This window comes from Semicossyphus pulcher, unplaced genomic scaffold, assembly GCF_022749685.1.
Source record: "Semicossyphus pulcher isolate SPU_LCO1_2020_fin unplaced genomic scaffold, fSemPul1.0.p SCAF_28, whole genome shotgun sequence".
Taxonomy (NCBI): Eukaryota; Metazoa; Chordata; class Actinopteri; order Labriformes; family Labridae; genus Semicossyphus; species Semicossyphus pulcher.
Genome location: NW_027211702.1, coordinates 3,529,591 through 3,542,058, shown reverse-complemented (window position 1 = coordinate 3,542,058; position 12,468 = coordinate 3,529,591). Strand labels below are relative to the sequence as shown.

General features: G+C 42.7%; 1 protein-coding gene across 1 annotated transcript in view; it reads right to left on the bottom strand.

Annotated features, from left to right (window-relative positions):
- Positions 1 to 993: 993 nt before the first annotated feature.
- whrna (whirlin a) overlaps positions 994 to 12,468 on the bottom strand; it is a 184,660-nt gene continuing 173,185 nt past the window's right edge. Inside the window, exons 12-13 of the mRNA XM_069677279.1 lie at positions 11,097 to 11,219; positions 994 to 1,378 (exon numbers count right to left, since the gene is read on the bottom strand). Coding sequence (XP_069533380.1) covers positions 1,196 to 1,378; positions 11,097 to 11,219 — 306 coding nt within the window. The 3' untranslated portion in view covers positions 994 to 1,195. The remainder of the gene's footprint in view (positions 1,379 to 11,096; positions 11,220 to 12,468) is intronic.

The following is a 12,468-nucleotide window of genomic DNA, read 5'->3' as shown; positions in this document are numbered from 1 at the left end:
CAGAGGAAACTCATTCTGGCCACTTGTATCTGTGATCTCATTCTTTCGGTCACTACCCAAAGCTCATGACCATAGGCGAGGATTGGAACGTAGATCGACTGGTAAATTGATAGCTTCGGTTTACGGGTCAGCTCCTTTTTCACCACGACAGTCCGGTACAATGCACCCAATTTCTGCTTACTGCACCAACCTGTCTGTCAATCTCACGATCCATTTTACCCTCACAAGACCCCGAGATACTTGAACTCCTTCGCTTGGGGCAAGACCACTCTTCCAACCCGAAGGGAGCAATCCACATCCCTTGACAAACGGTGATGCAGAAATGTGTTTTTGCTGATGTAAATACAAAAGTGTGGACATAGGCTCAAACCATATAGAAATATGTGAAGAAGTGGGAATTTCTGTGGTGCCTGCATGAAGATTTCTGTCGTCCACAGGTACAGTCATCTTTGACGTCTGGTCAAACAAATAAAAGCATGTAAAATATCTTTTTGTCAGCCTGAAATGGTTTAATCCATTTCCATTTTGGGGGGTAGTAAAGAGGGGTAATATGCAGACAGGCCGGTAGCATCATCCTGTATCGTTAGGATGGCCTCAGTTATCATCATCTCTGAAATATAAGACTATATGTTGATGATGCATTGGAGGTTAGGGCTTTTATAATTCATATAGGATCTTTATGTGTACATTATATATGCATCTGTATCTACATTTGTTCATTTGTACATATAGAAAGTCGAGCGTGAATCAGTCTCAGATGTGCAGTTTTCTCTCACACTGAAGCAAATATAAATAAAACAAACGGACCATGGACGGGAGGGGGGAGTGCTACGAGAAGTTCCAGTGGGTTTCAATGGTTCACAAGTTTAACACTGAGAGAACAAACAAAAGGTTTCACGACTTTCCATTTAGTGCATAAGGTCTCACAGTGGGGAGGTAACACGTTGAGGAGAATCCTGAACGAAGTCCACAGCAGAAGTAATACCTTGTAAATTAGAGGATCATGAATCCAGACACAAGGGTGAATTTACGAGAAAGAAGACGGGCTCAGAGATCAGTTGGTGGTTCGTTAAAGTCTAAAACAGTTGTGCCTTTTCAATCAATAAATACTTGAATTTCTTCCACTAGTGTTGTCCTCAGACTGTTCTTCTCTTAGTGCTGCCCTCGTCGTCGTCCTCTCTCCTCCTCCTCTCAGCTATAGAGCCACGTTGAACTCGGTCACCAGGAAGTCGACGTAGTCCCTCTCTTTGGTCTTGAAGGCCTCAGCGATGATGCGTGCAGCGTCCCTGTGCTCGCGACCCCTCATGGATGCCCCGTTTACCTCCAGGATCACCTGACCCACCTTCAGCTGGCCGCAGTTATGAGCTGAGCCACCCCTCTGGAAGAGAGAGAAACAGAGAGAGATGCACACAACTGAGAATGAGGACAGACTCTTTAAGGCTTGTTTGAAAGGCTAAGAAAATGACATTACCTAGAAAACAGACACACTCTGAACATTTCAAAAAATGTTGTAGAAAAACCTGCAGGTATGTAAATGTTTGGCATGTTTAAATCCAATCTGTGATTAACTAACTGCAGTACAGGTTTAATGTGGTAATCTCAGTGTTGTTCTCTTTGGCGGCACCTATGGCAATAAACGGTAATTGCGGGAGCACACTTCCCAGATATCCAGACAGTGTCGCATGTGTGACGACCATGGTTGGCTCCGGTTGTAACTGTTGATTTTCCTCGCTGATGGTCACCTTCCTTTTCAGACTGTTCAGCCTTCATCTGAGCGTTGAATTTGTTTCTTTTTTTGGATTTTCACTTATTTTTGAAGTTGTATCTGTAGTCATCGATCTTTTCTTTGTTTGTTCAGCCATAGTAGATTACTGTTTACTCGCAACACTTGCAGAGACCGGAAAAACAGTCGCTTAGCTCCGTCTACCCTCTCTGGCAGACCAACCACTGCTGGCTGATGGAAAACACGTGACTAACTGGGCGCTGCTTGTGATTTTTGCCATGAAAGTCGCACCAGACACTCAGTCTGTAATTTTGCAAAGGCTCTCATCAGTGGGCCATAGGCTCGATCACCATTGTGTTACCTCATTCGGCGATAGATAGTGACTTAACAGACATTTATTTGAATGACAATCTTTGATTATCCGTTTAAGGTTTTCTCCACACAAAAAAATCCACTTGCCTCAGAGGCTCAGAGGCCCTACAGAGAGTTTTTACACAAGACTGAAATCCCCAGTTTTGTATTACACCCAAGTTAACGAGCGGCGTCTCAGTGCCCAAGCTAAAATTTAAACATCCTCCCATAAGTAGGCCAGTTTCTTTACTAGCATACAGAAATAGAGACAGAGGAAACAAATAAAACAAATTCACAGACATAAACACACCAGCACAGTCTGGCCCTCAGAGCACACAGTGAAGACTCAGCAGTAAACATATGCAGCCACATGGCAAATGCTTTCTCTGACCAACAATCCTTCGCTCTCAGTTATATCCACACATATTTCACATGTGATTAGAAAAATGTTGTTATTGACAGCACAGCACACAATGTTCAACTTGTTGGCAGTGAAATAAGAAGACTCCCAAAAAGAAGCAGCAGATCTCTGCCCGAAAAGTCTCACAAGTAGCAGTCAAACTTTGGAACGCCATTAGTTCAAGTATCTGTGCCCACAGTCTGAATGCTGGACTGAGGCGGTTAGGCCTCTCTGCTCTGGAGCATCACTCCAAGAAATAGATCATCAGAACACTTGATGCCAACCTGAATAAAAAAAGTCTGATTTGTTCACCTTATCTGCTTCTCCTCTGAGGTCACAAACCCGAAGGACAAAAACAAGTCATGACTGCTGCTTCTTCCCTCCCTCTATTCGAAAGTGAAAAACAAGCTGCTACATGAAAACAGTAGAATGCAAGAAGGTGTGCACTTCTTATCTTGAGAGGCAAAATGAAATGCCCACTGCATGGCTTTTATAAAGGTTTGCACACTCGTGCAAAACTGCACTGATAACCTCTGGAATTATGCCGACCACAAAAGAAACAGATGCATTTCTGAGATAAAAAGAACGAGTATGGTTTCAGCTTTGCAAAGTCGACTGTCCTCACCAAAATACAAACTGCAGCTGATAAAGCTTTTAACTCGAACGCTACCTGCACACCATTAGTGTCTGTGATTATGCATGGGCACCTCTATCTTTGTGTGATTAATGCCGAGCTGAACTACTGAGACTTGCATGCATGTGGGGTACAGCTGCAGTGCTGCAGCGGTGATGCTTTTTTACCCTGATCTCATTTAGTTTGTCTTTGAAAATAGCCATCAATAATTGCATGTTGAATTTAATTTCATTTGTTTTTTGTGCCCGTCACATATTCTGCAGACATATACATTTAAACTGTGGTGAAAGGTGTAATATTGCTGGTATGAAGCAAGCGGCTACCTCCTGTGTTGAAAAATGAAGCCAATGCAGAAGTGCAAAAAACTGCAGTTCCTCGAGTGGCCACTTGAGGCTCCAGAAAACAAGAAATAACATTACAGCAGGTGGGAAAATGCCCATTTCTACAGCAGAAATAAACATGTTTACAGCCTGGTACAAAAAAACGGTTTTGTTATAAATAGCTAATTTTATTGTTCAAGATAACTGTTCGGGGGGTGATTTTTTTTTATAACAGACTCGTTTAAATTATATTAAGCCTTAAATTACAGGGGTCGGGTCACTTGATTGACAGCCTGATATTTCTAGACGTCAACACAGACACACAGACACTGAACTTAACTTCACCTGTTTGTGTCGTTAGAGACTTCTGGGGATTTTTTCATTCAAAGTTTGAACAAATAATATCTCTCTGTGGGATTTATGGAACTTTATGGCTCTGCAAGAAGTCTGAGCTCCAGTTTTTCAGTGAGTTAAACGCAAGTACTACTGTATTGATATATTTTTAGCACTAAGTAGCAGGTATACTGTGCTCGCTTTAGCTGCCTGTTCAGTGTTCATCAAACATTTATTTAATCGTCGGCCAGTAAATTGGAGTCAGAAGTCGTCTGCTTTTCCTGGGAGAGATTACAGCGGAACCACCGTGATGAGAAGATCGCTTATTTTAAGTTTCCTGTTACGTGTGGACTAGGGTTGCCACCTTTCATGCAGAAAAATAAGTTCCTCGGGTCCACGACCACCACAGGTCCGGTGATGCGCCAGTGGTGGTAAATCATAACTTAAAACATGGTTTCAAGTATTATTATTATCATTATTATTATTCACAGATCGAATCCCCTTCCTGCGTAACGGCTCTGGACATGTGGACAGAGTGTGTCCGTGTACCGCGGTTGAGCCTCGCACAGCCACGGACTGATTGGTCTCCGGATTATAATAATAATGACAAAACATTATTAACAGATTGTTTTTACAGACAAATACATTTTTCTGATCACACAAAAGGTTGAGTTGTTATCATGATCACTGGAATCTCTGTGCCTGACAGCCCTTATTATACTGCACCGCAGCTCACACCACCTGCTGTTCGTGCTGGCTTTTGTAAACTAGGTGCTTTTTGCCACGAGGCGTAGAAAAAGGGACAAATTTGCCCCAAATGTTTGCATAACATGACTCATTGAAATACACGTAAACGGTTCCGGAGCACACAGACGCTGCATTCATAACAACTCAGAAATACGGGACAAACCCCGTCCCGTATTGATTCAAAACTGGACACGCCCTTTAATTGTCAAATATGGGACTTCCGTATTTTAAGGGAGGGGTGGCAACCCTAGTGTGGACTCGCTACTTGTTTACTCTGATAAATAAAAACCTGCAGTCAGTCACTGTCACAGAATCTCCTCTGTGGTAAACACGAAGTTAAACTAGCTCATTCATTATTTATAAAGTCTACTGTATGCTAAGAAGCATATAGCCTAGCTTCTTAGCCGTAGCTGGCTGATTCATGCAGCCCGCCCATAGTCCACAGCATTAGGCTTCAGCTCCATCGCGCTCCTACTCTTTGCCTGCCTCTGGATTAGCCGGCTCTGGCATTTCCAACATGGTGACCGCCAGCACCGGCGCAATTCGGGCTTCAAAACGCTTCTTCAAAAACCAGTGGGTGACGTCACTGAGACTACATCCATTATATATACAGTCTATGGTATGAAGTCAACATGACTATGCATATATCTTTATCACTGTCTATTTTTGCAGAGAACCCCGCCACACCCATAAAAACAAGCAAGATGCTCAGTTTATAATGCAGCACTTCAGCCACGTGTGAACTGCACCTACACTGCCCTGCTCGAGCAGGCTGTGAAGCTGCTCTGAGCTGTTAAAATGGGCCCAGAAATAAAAAGCAAGAGGCTCCTCGACACTAGAGCTGCATTGGGAGACAGTGCGGCCCAGGCGTTCAGCAGCTACAGAACCCTATGTTGTTTGTCAATTTTGGAGGCTCCTGTGCACGAAGCAGAATGTAATATCTCTTTGCTGATCCTGTCCTAAACATGCATGTGTAGCATTCTCTAAAGAAATGTCTCATCCTGCTTCCTTTTAACTGTCTAACGTGTCACTCACTGTGAAGCTGGGGAAAATGTAAACCAAGGCTCTTTCTGTCAGCACGCGGTGGCAGCTGTGAAAGGTAAATAACTTCATAGACTATTTTCTCGCTGATGGTCTAGTTTGCTTTTGAAGGTAAGGCATCAGTACTATATTGGGTCTGTTCCATTATTAAAAACCCCTCACAGTATGTTTAACATTTGTATTTATAAGGCAAAAGAATATAAGAGAAGTAAGTCGTTCAGCTCGTTGTGGAGTCCTTTTGCCACCGAGTAGCCAGATAAATTCTGCTGTAGGCTAAATTTAAACACAAAATCACACACCTGCAGCAAAACAAAACACAAGTTTCATTCAATTTTCTTGTGGTTCTATCACCAAATAAGAAACACAATCCTGTTTTCCTCTGTGTCAACTCCATGTTCTCACTTTCCTGTCTCTGAAAGATGACCTCATTCGGTGCAACTTAGCTGGCTCAAAACACCAGCAGGGTCTTCCTCACCAGAACTGCATCATCACCTCTCTTATTTACTGAGCCAACAACAATTACCCCGAGCTATTGCAGTGGCTGGTTGTCATGATGGGAGGATGGCAGTGATAACGGGCTGTCGCTTCAGGAGGGGTGATGGGAGCTGATAACGACCGGCAGCAGCTTACTCATCTGTACTTCATCCTCAGTGGGCATGATTGAGACGACCTGAGGTGAGTGCCCTCACGCATCATGACTCCACTGTGCTCACTTCTGCTGCTGCAGAGAAACTGTTTTGTTCAGGGCACTGGCTTTGATGTGGTGCCATCATGTCGATCAGATAGAACCAGTGCACATTCAAAAGCCAGACAATAAACATGTTTTTCATGATTTTTTCCAAAAGAAAATATGTCACTGTCTGGACAGGGGGGAGCACTGGGGTTGTGTGCTTTGCTCGAGGCTCTAATAAAGTTGTGTTAGCTTTTTTCCTGGTTGACAGAGCAGAGTTTTCACAGCTCTTTCCCCCCCTAAAACTGAATAAGCAGATCATTTCCTTCCATGTCTGTAACAAGTGACCTCGAGGCAGCCATGTTATTAATGTTTCTACATATCTGTGAAGCCACACAGTGTTATTGTTCAGGGATGCAGCAGTGGTGTCATGTCACGTGTGGCTGTGGTACCTCAGAAGCACATTTTAAATAAAATCTACCAGAGAGATGAAGGAGCGATTGTTCAAGGAAGAGCAATAATTGTAAACCGTTTCACTCTACAAGGCTGAATGGATTTAATTTACTTTAACTCTGTTTAAATGAGCTCATAAAATGAATTGAAATCTCGTTTCATGCAGCTGCACTGGACCTCCTCATGTCTTTGTCCCTAAAACACAAAGCCATAGGGAGAGAGCGCCATTTCCTCGGCTATATTCCATCGCATCAGCTCCCTTTATATTTTTATTAGTCCCTCAGTCTGTGCGGTTGAGAGCGACTGGTTAGAGGTCGAATCATTTCAGTGGCTTCATCTCTTGAGTGCAACTTACTCACTTCTTGTGCTTATATCAAAGACAATGCTGGGCTGAAGTAAGGTTTAATGACTCACATAAAAGTGTGGAAATCGCATTAATGTCTACGGAGCTGCAGGGCTGGCTAACTTCATTATTTTCGTGAAGAATTTGTGTGTATTCACCTATGTGAAAACTCTTTATCTGACACACACAGACAGAGACGTCCTCTGGTGCGTCCCTAATGTTAATTCATTGATTGAGCAGCGGCCTTTTCCTTTTAAAACAAACCTACTTCTGTCACTGTTTTAAAGCTTGTAAAAGGTGCTGGTGTCATTTGGTAACGATCGATCGTTTTGAAATGCTACGTCATAAATAACAAGACTCATCCACACGTGTAACACGTGCTGTGAAACCTGAATCATGAGAGAACATAATTCACTTTTGTGACTTAATAAAACAGACTGCTGATGAAGACAGTCAACACAGCAGACACAGAGAGTCGGACAGACAGACAGAAAGAGGGGGGAGGGGCAAGCAGCTGTGTGCAGCAGTGCAGGTGTGTTGGGGGGACTGAATGGAGCAGAGTGATCAGATTAAAACACTTATTTAGGTGAAGAAAAGAGTACTTAAAGTGTGGAAGTAAGATATAACCATCTAGAAACAGGGTAATCTAGATCAGTGGTTCTCAACTGGTCTAGCCTCAGGACCCACCACCACCTCCTTAATGACAAATTGAGACCCACTTTTCTGAACATTTTCAACCACTCAAATTCTTTCATCAAAAATGGTGCAGTTTGGACCTGAGACGGAACAAGTATGTCAACTTTACAAAACACAACTGTATAATGGTCAAGCAAAATGACCAGCAGGTAACCGTGCAAGGAAAATATTCCCTCTACAATTCATTCAATTAGCAGCTGTTTTTCTAAGCTGAAACATTGCAACATTAATGCAACTACTGTAGGGCTCATCAAGTTTCAAGAATGTAAATGTAACTGTAGCTGGTATTACCCAATCAGCGGATTCATGGAGTGTAAATAAACTACACGCCGACTGCACACCTCATAGGAAACCCTGGTCCTTCAAAATAAAAGCGCAGCATAGACTTTTCTTTATGCATACATCCGCGACCCACTGAAAACAGCTCTAAGTCTACATGTGATGTGGTGCTTTTCACAAAATTATTGATATATGCATTTAATAAATTACAAAGCCTGTAATTAACTCGATACATTTTTTAAATCACATGACAGCTCTAATTTAGGCCCATATCACATGGTAAAAAAAAATCCACTTCACAATTCCACAGATACTTTCATCCAATGTTTTTCATCTTATCCTAAAGATGGTGATTTTCCTCTTCAGGTAATAGCTGGTTCTTTGTTACCTTGGAGTGAAAAATGCTCAACAGCTAAGGAACATACAACAGTGCAGCAAAGAAGCCAGTCTGAGAGTAAATTAGGCGAGCTGTGTTCACGCTTGAGGAGACAAAAACAGAAATGCATACACCAGATAAAAAAGTTGAAAAGGGCGAGAACATAATATCTCGTGTTCCTGGGGATTTGTATTACAAGCACAGATGGGAGAACAGCAGTTTGGGGATAAAAACCCATTTGCTTCCTTTGTCCCTATGCAACCTTTCCCACAATGATTTTCCCGTCTCTGACACAGCCACCAAACACCCAAATACTGCATCCACCCACAACACCAAACCTCCAATCCCTCATCATTCCTCCTCCTCACTTTATCAACATCTTTCTCACCTTTTTTGCATCCGTCACTCACACGTGCCTTCATTTTTTCCGGTGCACTCTATGATTTTGAATGTGCTGATTTCCAATCCTTTTATCCCGCCCCTTGCAATCACTGACCCTTTTTTATTTCAATCACCACCTCTGTGGAGTGGGAGGCTGAGAGACAGCTCTGAAAAGGGTGTCGACTTTGAGTCTGGAGCTGCTCGCTGCTGTGATCTTAAAATTGTAAATCCCTGGTGTCTGTGGTTGGGAAATGATTAGTGCCACAGATAGTCCTGAGCTAATGTGAAGCTTTGTTGACTTGCAAATTACCATGGCTGACAGATAAATGAACACCCAGTCAGCAGGGAGCTTTCAGACATGACTAACCTGCCATTTCTAGCTAAGCTGTCAATATTATTATTATATTTCAATTTGCATAGCCAGGAGAGCTGAACTTCCAGTATTATCCAACTCACACAGGCTGCAAATACAATATCTCAGATGGAAAAGGGATTAAGATATACTTCATAGCTTTAAAGAGGAAATTTTCCCCAAGTAACACGTGCAAATCCTTTCAGCCATTAAACAAAACATCTTAACATCTTTGTTCGGTCTTTACATAAAAGGTGCTACATTATATAACCTCCCTTAGGTGTTGCTGCTGGTTCTGCCTTTGTTCCTACACATCCACATTACACCAACTGCTCATACTTAAAAGTTATTGCAGCGAATCGCCAGCATCTCCAGGCAGGGAAGCCTTTTCATGAAGGCTATAAATGTAGTCATCACCTGTGTTAGCATCACAACGAGGACAGAATTAGCAGCGACCTCAGAGTGAGTTAAGCTGCAGTGTGAAAACATATAAAGCCTAAATGGACATCAAATCCCACCTGGAATTTGGGCATGAGGTACATTTAAAGAGAAGCAATCAAGGCCACCTCAGATTAAAAAAACACAGCCAGGGGCGGCGGTTTGGCTCAGCGGTTAAATCATGCATCCAATGTACAGAGGCTCAGTCCTCGACGTGGCAGCCCCTGTGTTGGAAATTAAGCACTTGTGGAAGTGCAAAAAACTGCAGTTCCTCAAGTGTCCACTTGAGGCTGGCTCCAGAAACAAAGAAATGTCATTACAGCAGATGGGAAAATGCCAATTTTTACAGCAGAAATAAACATGTTCACAGCCCGGTACAAAAAACGGATTGTTATAAATAGCTAATTTTACTATTCACGATAACTGTACGGGGGTGAACACGTTTTAATTACATTAAGCCTTAAATCATAGGGGCAGGGTCCCTTGAGTGACAGTTGGAGCCTGCTGACTCTTTGCTAGATGTCAACACAGACACACAGTCACTGAACTTAACTTCGCCTGTTTGTGTTGTTGGAGTCTTTTGGGCATTTTTAAATTCAAAATTTGGACAGATCTGTCTCTCTGTGTGATTTATGGAACTTTCTGGCGTACAAGAAGTCTGTGCTCCAGCTTTTCGGTGAGTTAAATGCAAGTATTATTGTACTGATATATTTTTAGCACTAAGTAGCAGGTATACTGTACTCGCCATACCTGTTAGCCTGTTTAGTGATTATAAATATTGATTTAATTGTCGGCCGAACATAGGAGTCAGGAGTTGTTGGCTTTTCCCCAGAGAGATTACCATCATTACTTGTCTTTCACCCGCTACTCACTTGCCCGGTGAGATAGCGGCGGGTGAACGACAAGCAATCTCACCAGGCAAGCGAGCAGCAAGTCTGCTATTTCTTTAGTCTGACAAATGGGGCGGCTGTGGCTCAGTGGAAGAGTCGGTCGTCTTTCAATTGGAAGGTCGGAGGTTCGATCCCCAGCTCCCTCAGGCTACATGTCGAAGTGTCCTTGGGCAAGACACTAAACCCCAAATTGCTCCCGGTGGCATAGCCAACGGGTATGAATGTGATATCTGATTGACAGTTGGGCACTTTACGTAGCAGCCTCTGCTATCAGTGTGTGAATGGGTGAATGTGATATGTAGTGTAAAAGCAGATTTGAGTGGTCGCAAATACTAGAAAAGCGCTATATAAGTACAGTCCATTTACCATAAATAAACACCAGCAGTCAGTCACTGTCACAAACAGAATCTCCTCCTGGGAAAGTTAAACTACCTCATTCACAAACTAATGGATCAGCCACAGACACAGACTGTTTAGCTTTGAGAACTTAGCATTTTTCAACCACTAGCTTTTCTGCAGCTCCACCCTCTCCAAATTTTGTCACTTCAGGCTCCAGTAAACAAACATGGCGGCGGCCATATTTGAGCTTCATTTACGCAGTAGAGAAACCAATGGTGACGTCACGGTGGCTTCCTCCACAAACAATATTTTGTTTTCCTCCTGACTCACCTGTATTGTGACGATCCGTGGCAGCGGCTGGCGAGTGTTGGCTCCGCCTTCAATGGCAATCCCCAGGGTGCTGGCACTCTTTGCAACCCTCACTAGTGTAGAAGTAGGCTCCAACAGGCCCGGCTGAAGTGAGAGAGCAAGAGGAACATAGGTAAGAATATAAGAAGAGAATGTTTTATGCATATTTATAAAGCTGAATATATTCATAACAATACACAACCTCCCTTTGTCTGATGACCCTTTGTGCCTCTATGCATACATATACAGTGTTTTACATATATTATTCTGTGTTTGTTTACCCAAGGTACAGCTTGGCTTTCTCTGAGTAAACATGCTCAGGAATCCTCTCTATAAATGTATACATTCATGAAGGCCATGACTCTATAGAAAACATGTATCCCATCCAGGTAACATGAGCAATCATGCTTACAAGCTTCACAGGTCCGAGGACAAAGGGATCTGTAAAAGTAATTTACTCACACAATTGTTTGCTATTATTATGCCAGGTCTCATAAAGCCTCTGTCACACTGGCTCCTGTACTGCAAAGGGGGTTCAACTTTACAAAGGGGTTTATTTAATCTGTATGCTAATCAGGAACATGTTCATGTCTATATTCTAAGATAGGTGCCCTAGTGGTAAGGATGCATTGACTGCAGGGTCCCCGGTTTAACTCTGGTTGGGTCCTTCTTTGTTGTGTCAACCCCCTCTCTCTCTGAGCCTTTTGTTTTCTGTCAAAGCAAAATGGCTTCTACAATCTAGTTATTTAAAAAAACGCTGTATTGGATATAACATAGTTTTTAAGCTACATTCATATATTTTTTGCCCATTAGACACATGTCAGGAAACTAACAGACACAGAGGTATGTTAGCACTGATTTGGAGATGTGTTTGTATTCAGTCTCCTTTTGGTTCTGGTTTGTTCTCAACCAACCACTGAGAGGCAAATCTGGCTCTTTAGTGGTTAAATGTTTTAGCTAGTTGTTAACTATGTCTGTTGTTAGGTGCTGGGCAGATGGTTTGGAGTAGGCTTAACAGAGCTTGTTTGCAGCAAACAGCTTCCTGCTGGAAACAGTGAGATCGTAATATGCCAGAGATGTGACATAAACCAAGACTATGATGTATAGCCTCTTATGACGATTCTTTCCAAATTTTTCACCATTAGGCTCTGTGTCCACATAGCACCATTTTCTGAGTGCCAGAGTTTTTTTTCAATTGTTCCCAATGAGGACAGAATGTATGTGGCGGCAGAGAGAAAAAACACTGCTCTCTCTTTTTTCAGAGCGCTCCGCCTTTTTTGTGAGGCCGCTCTGAGTGCTTTGAGTTGAAAATCTTTGAACTTTTCAGAAAGGCTTTTTTTCAGGCAACCAATCA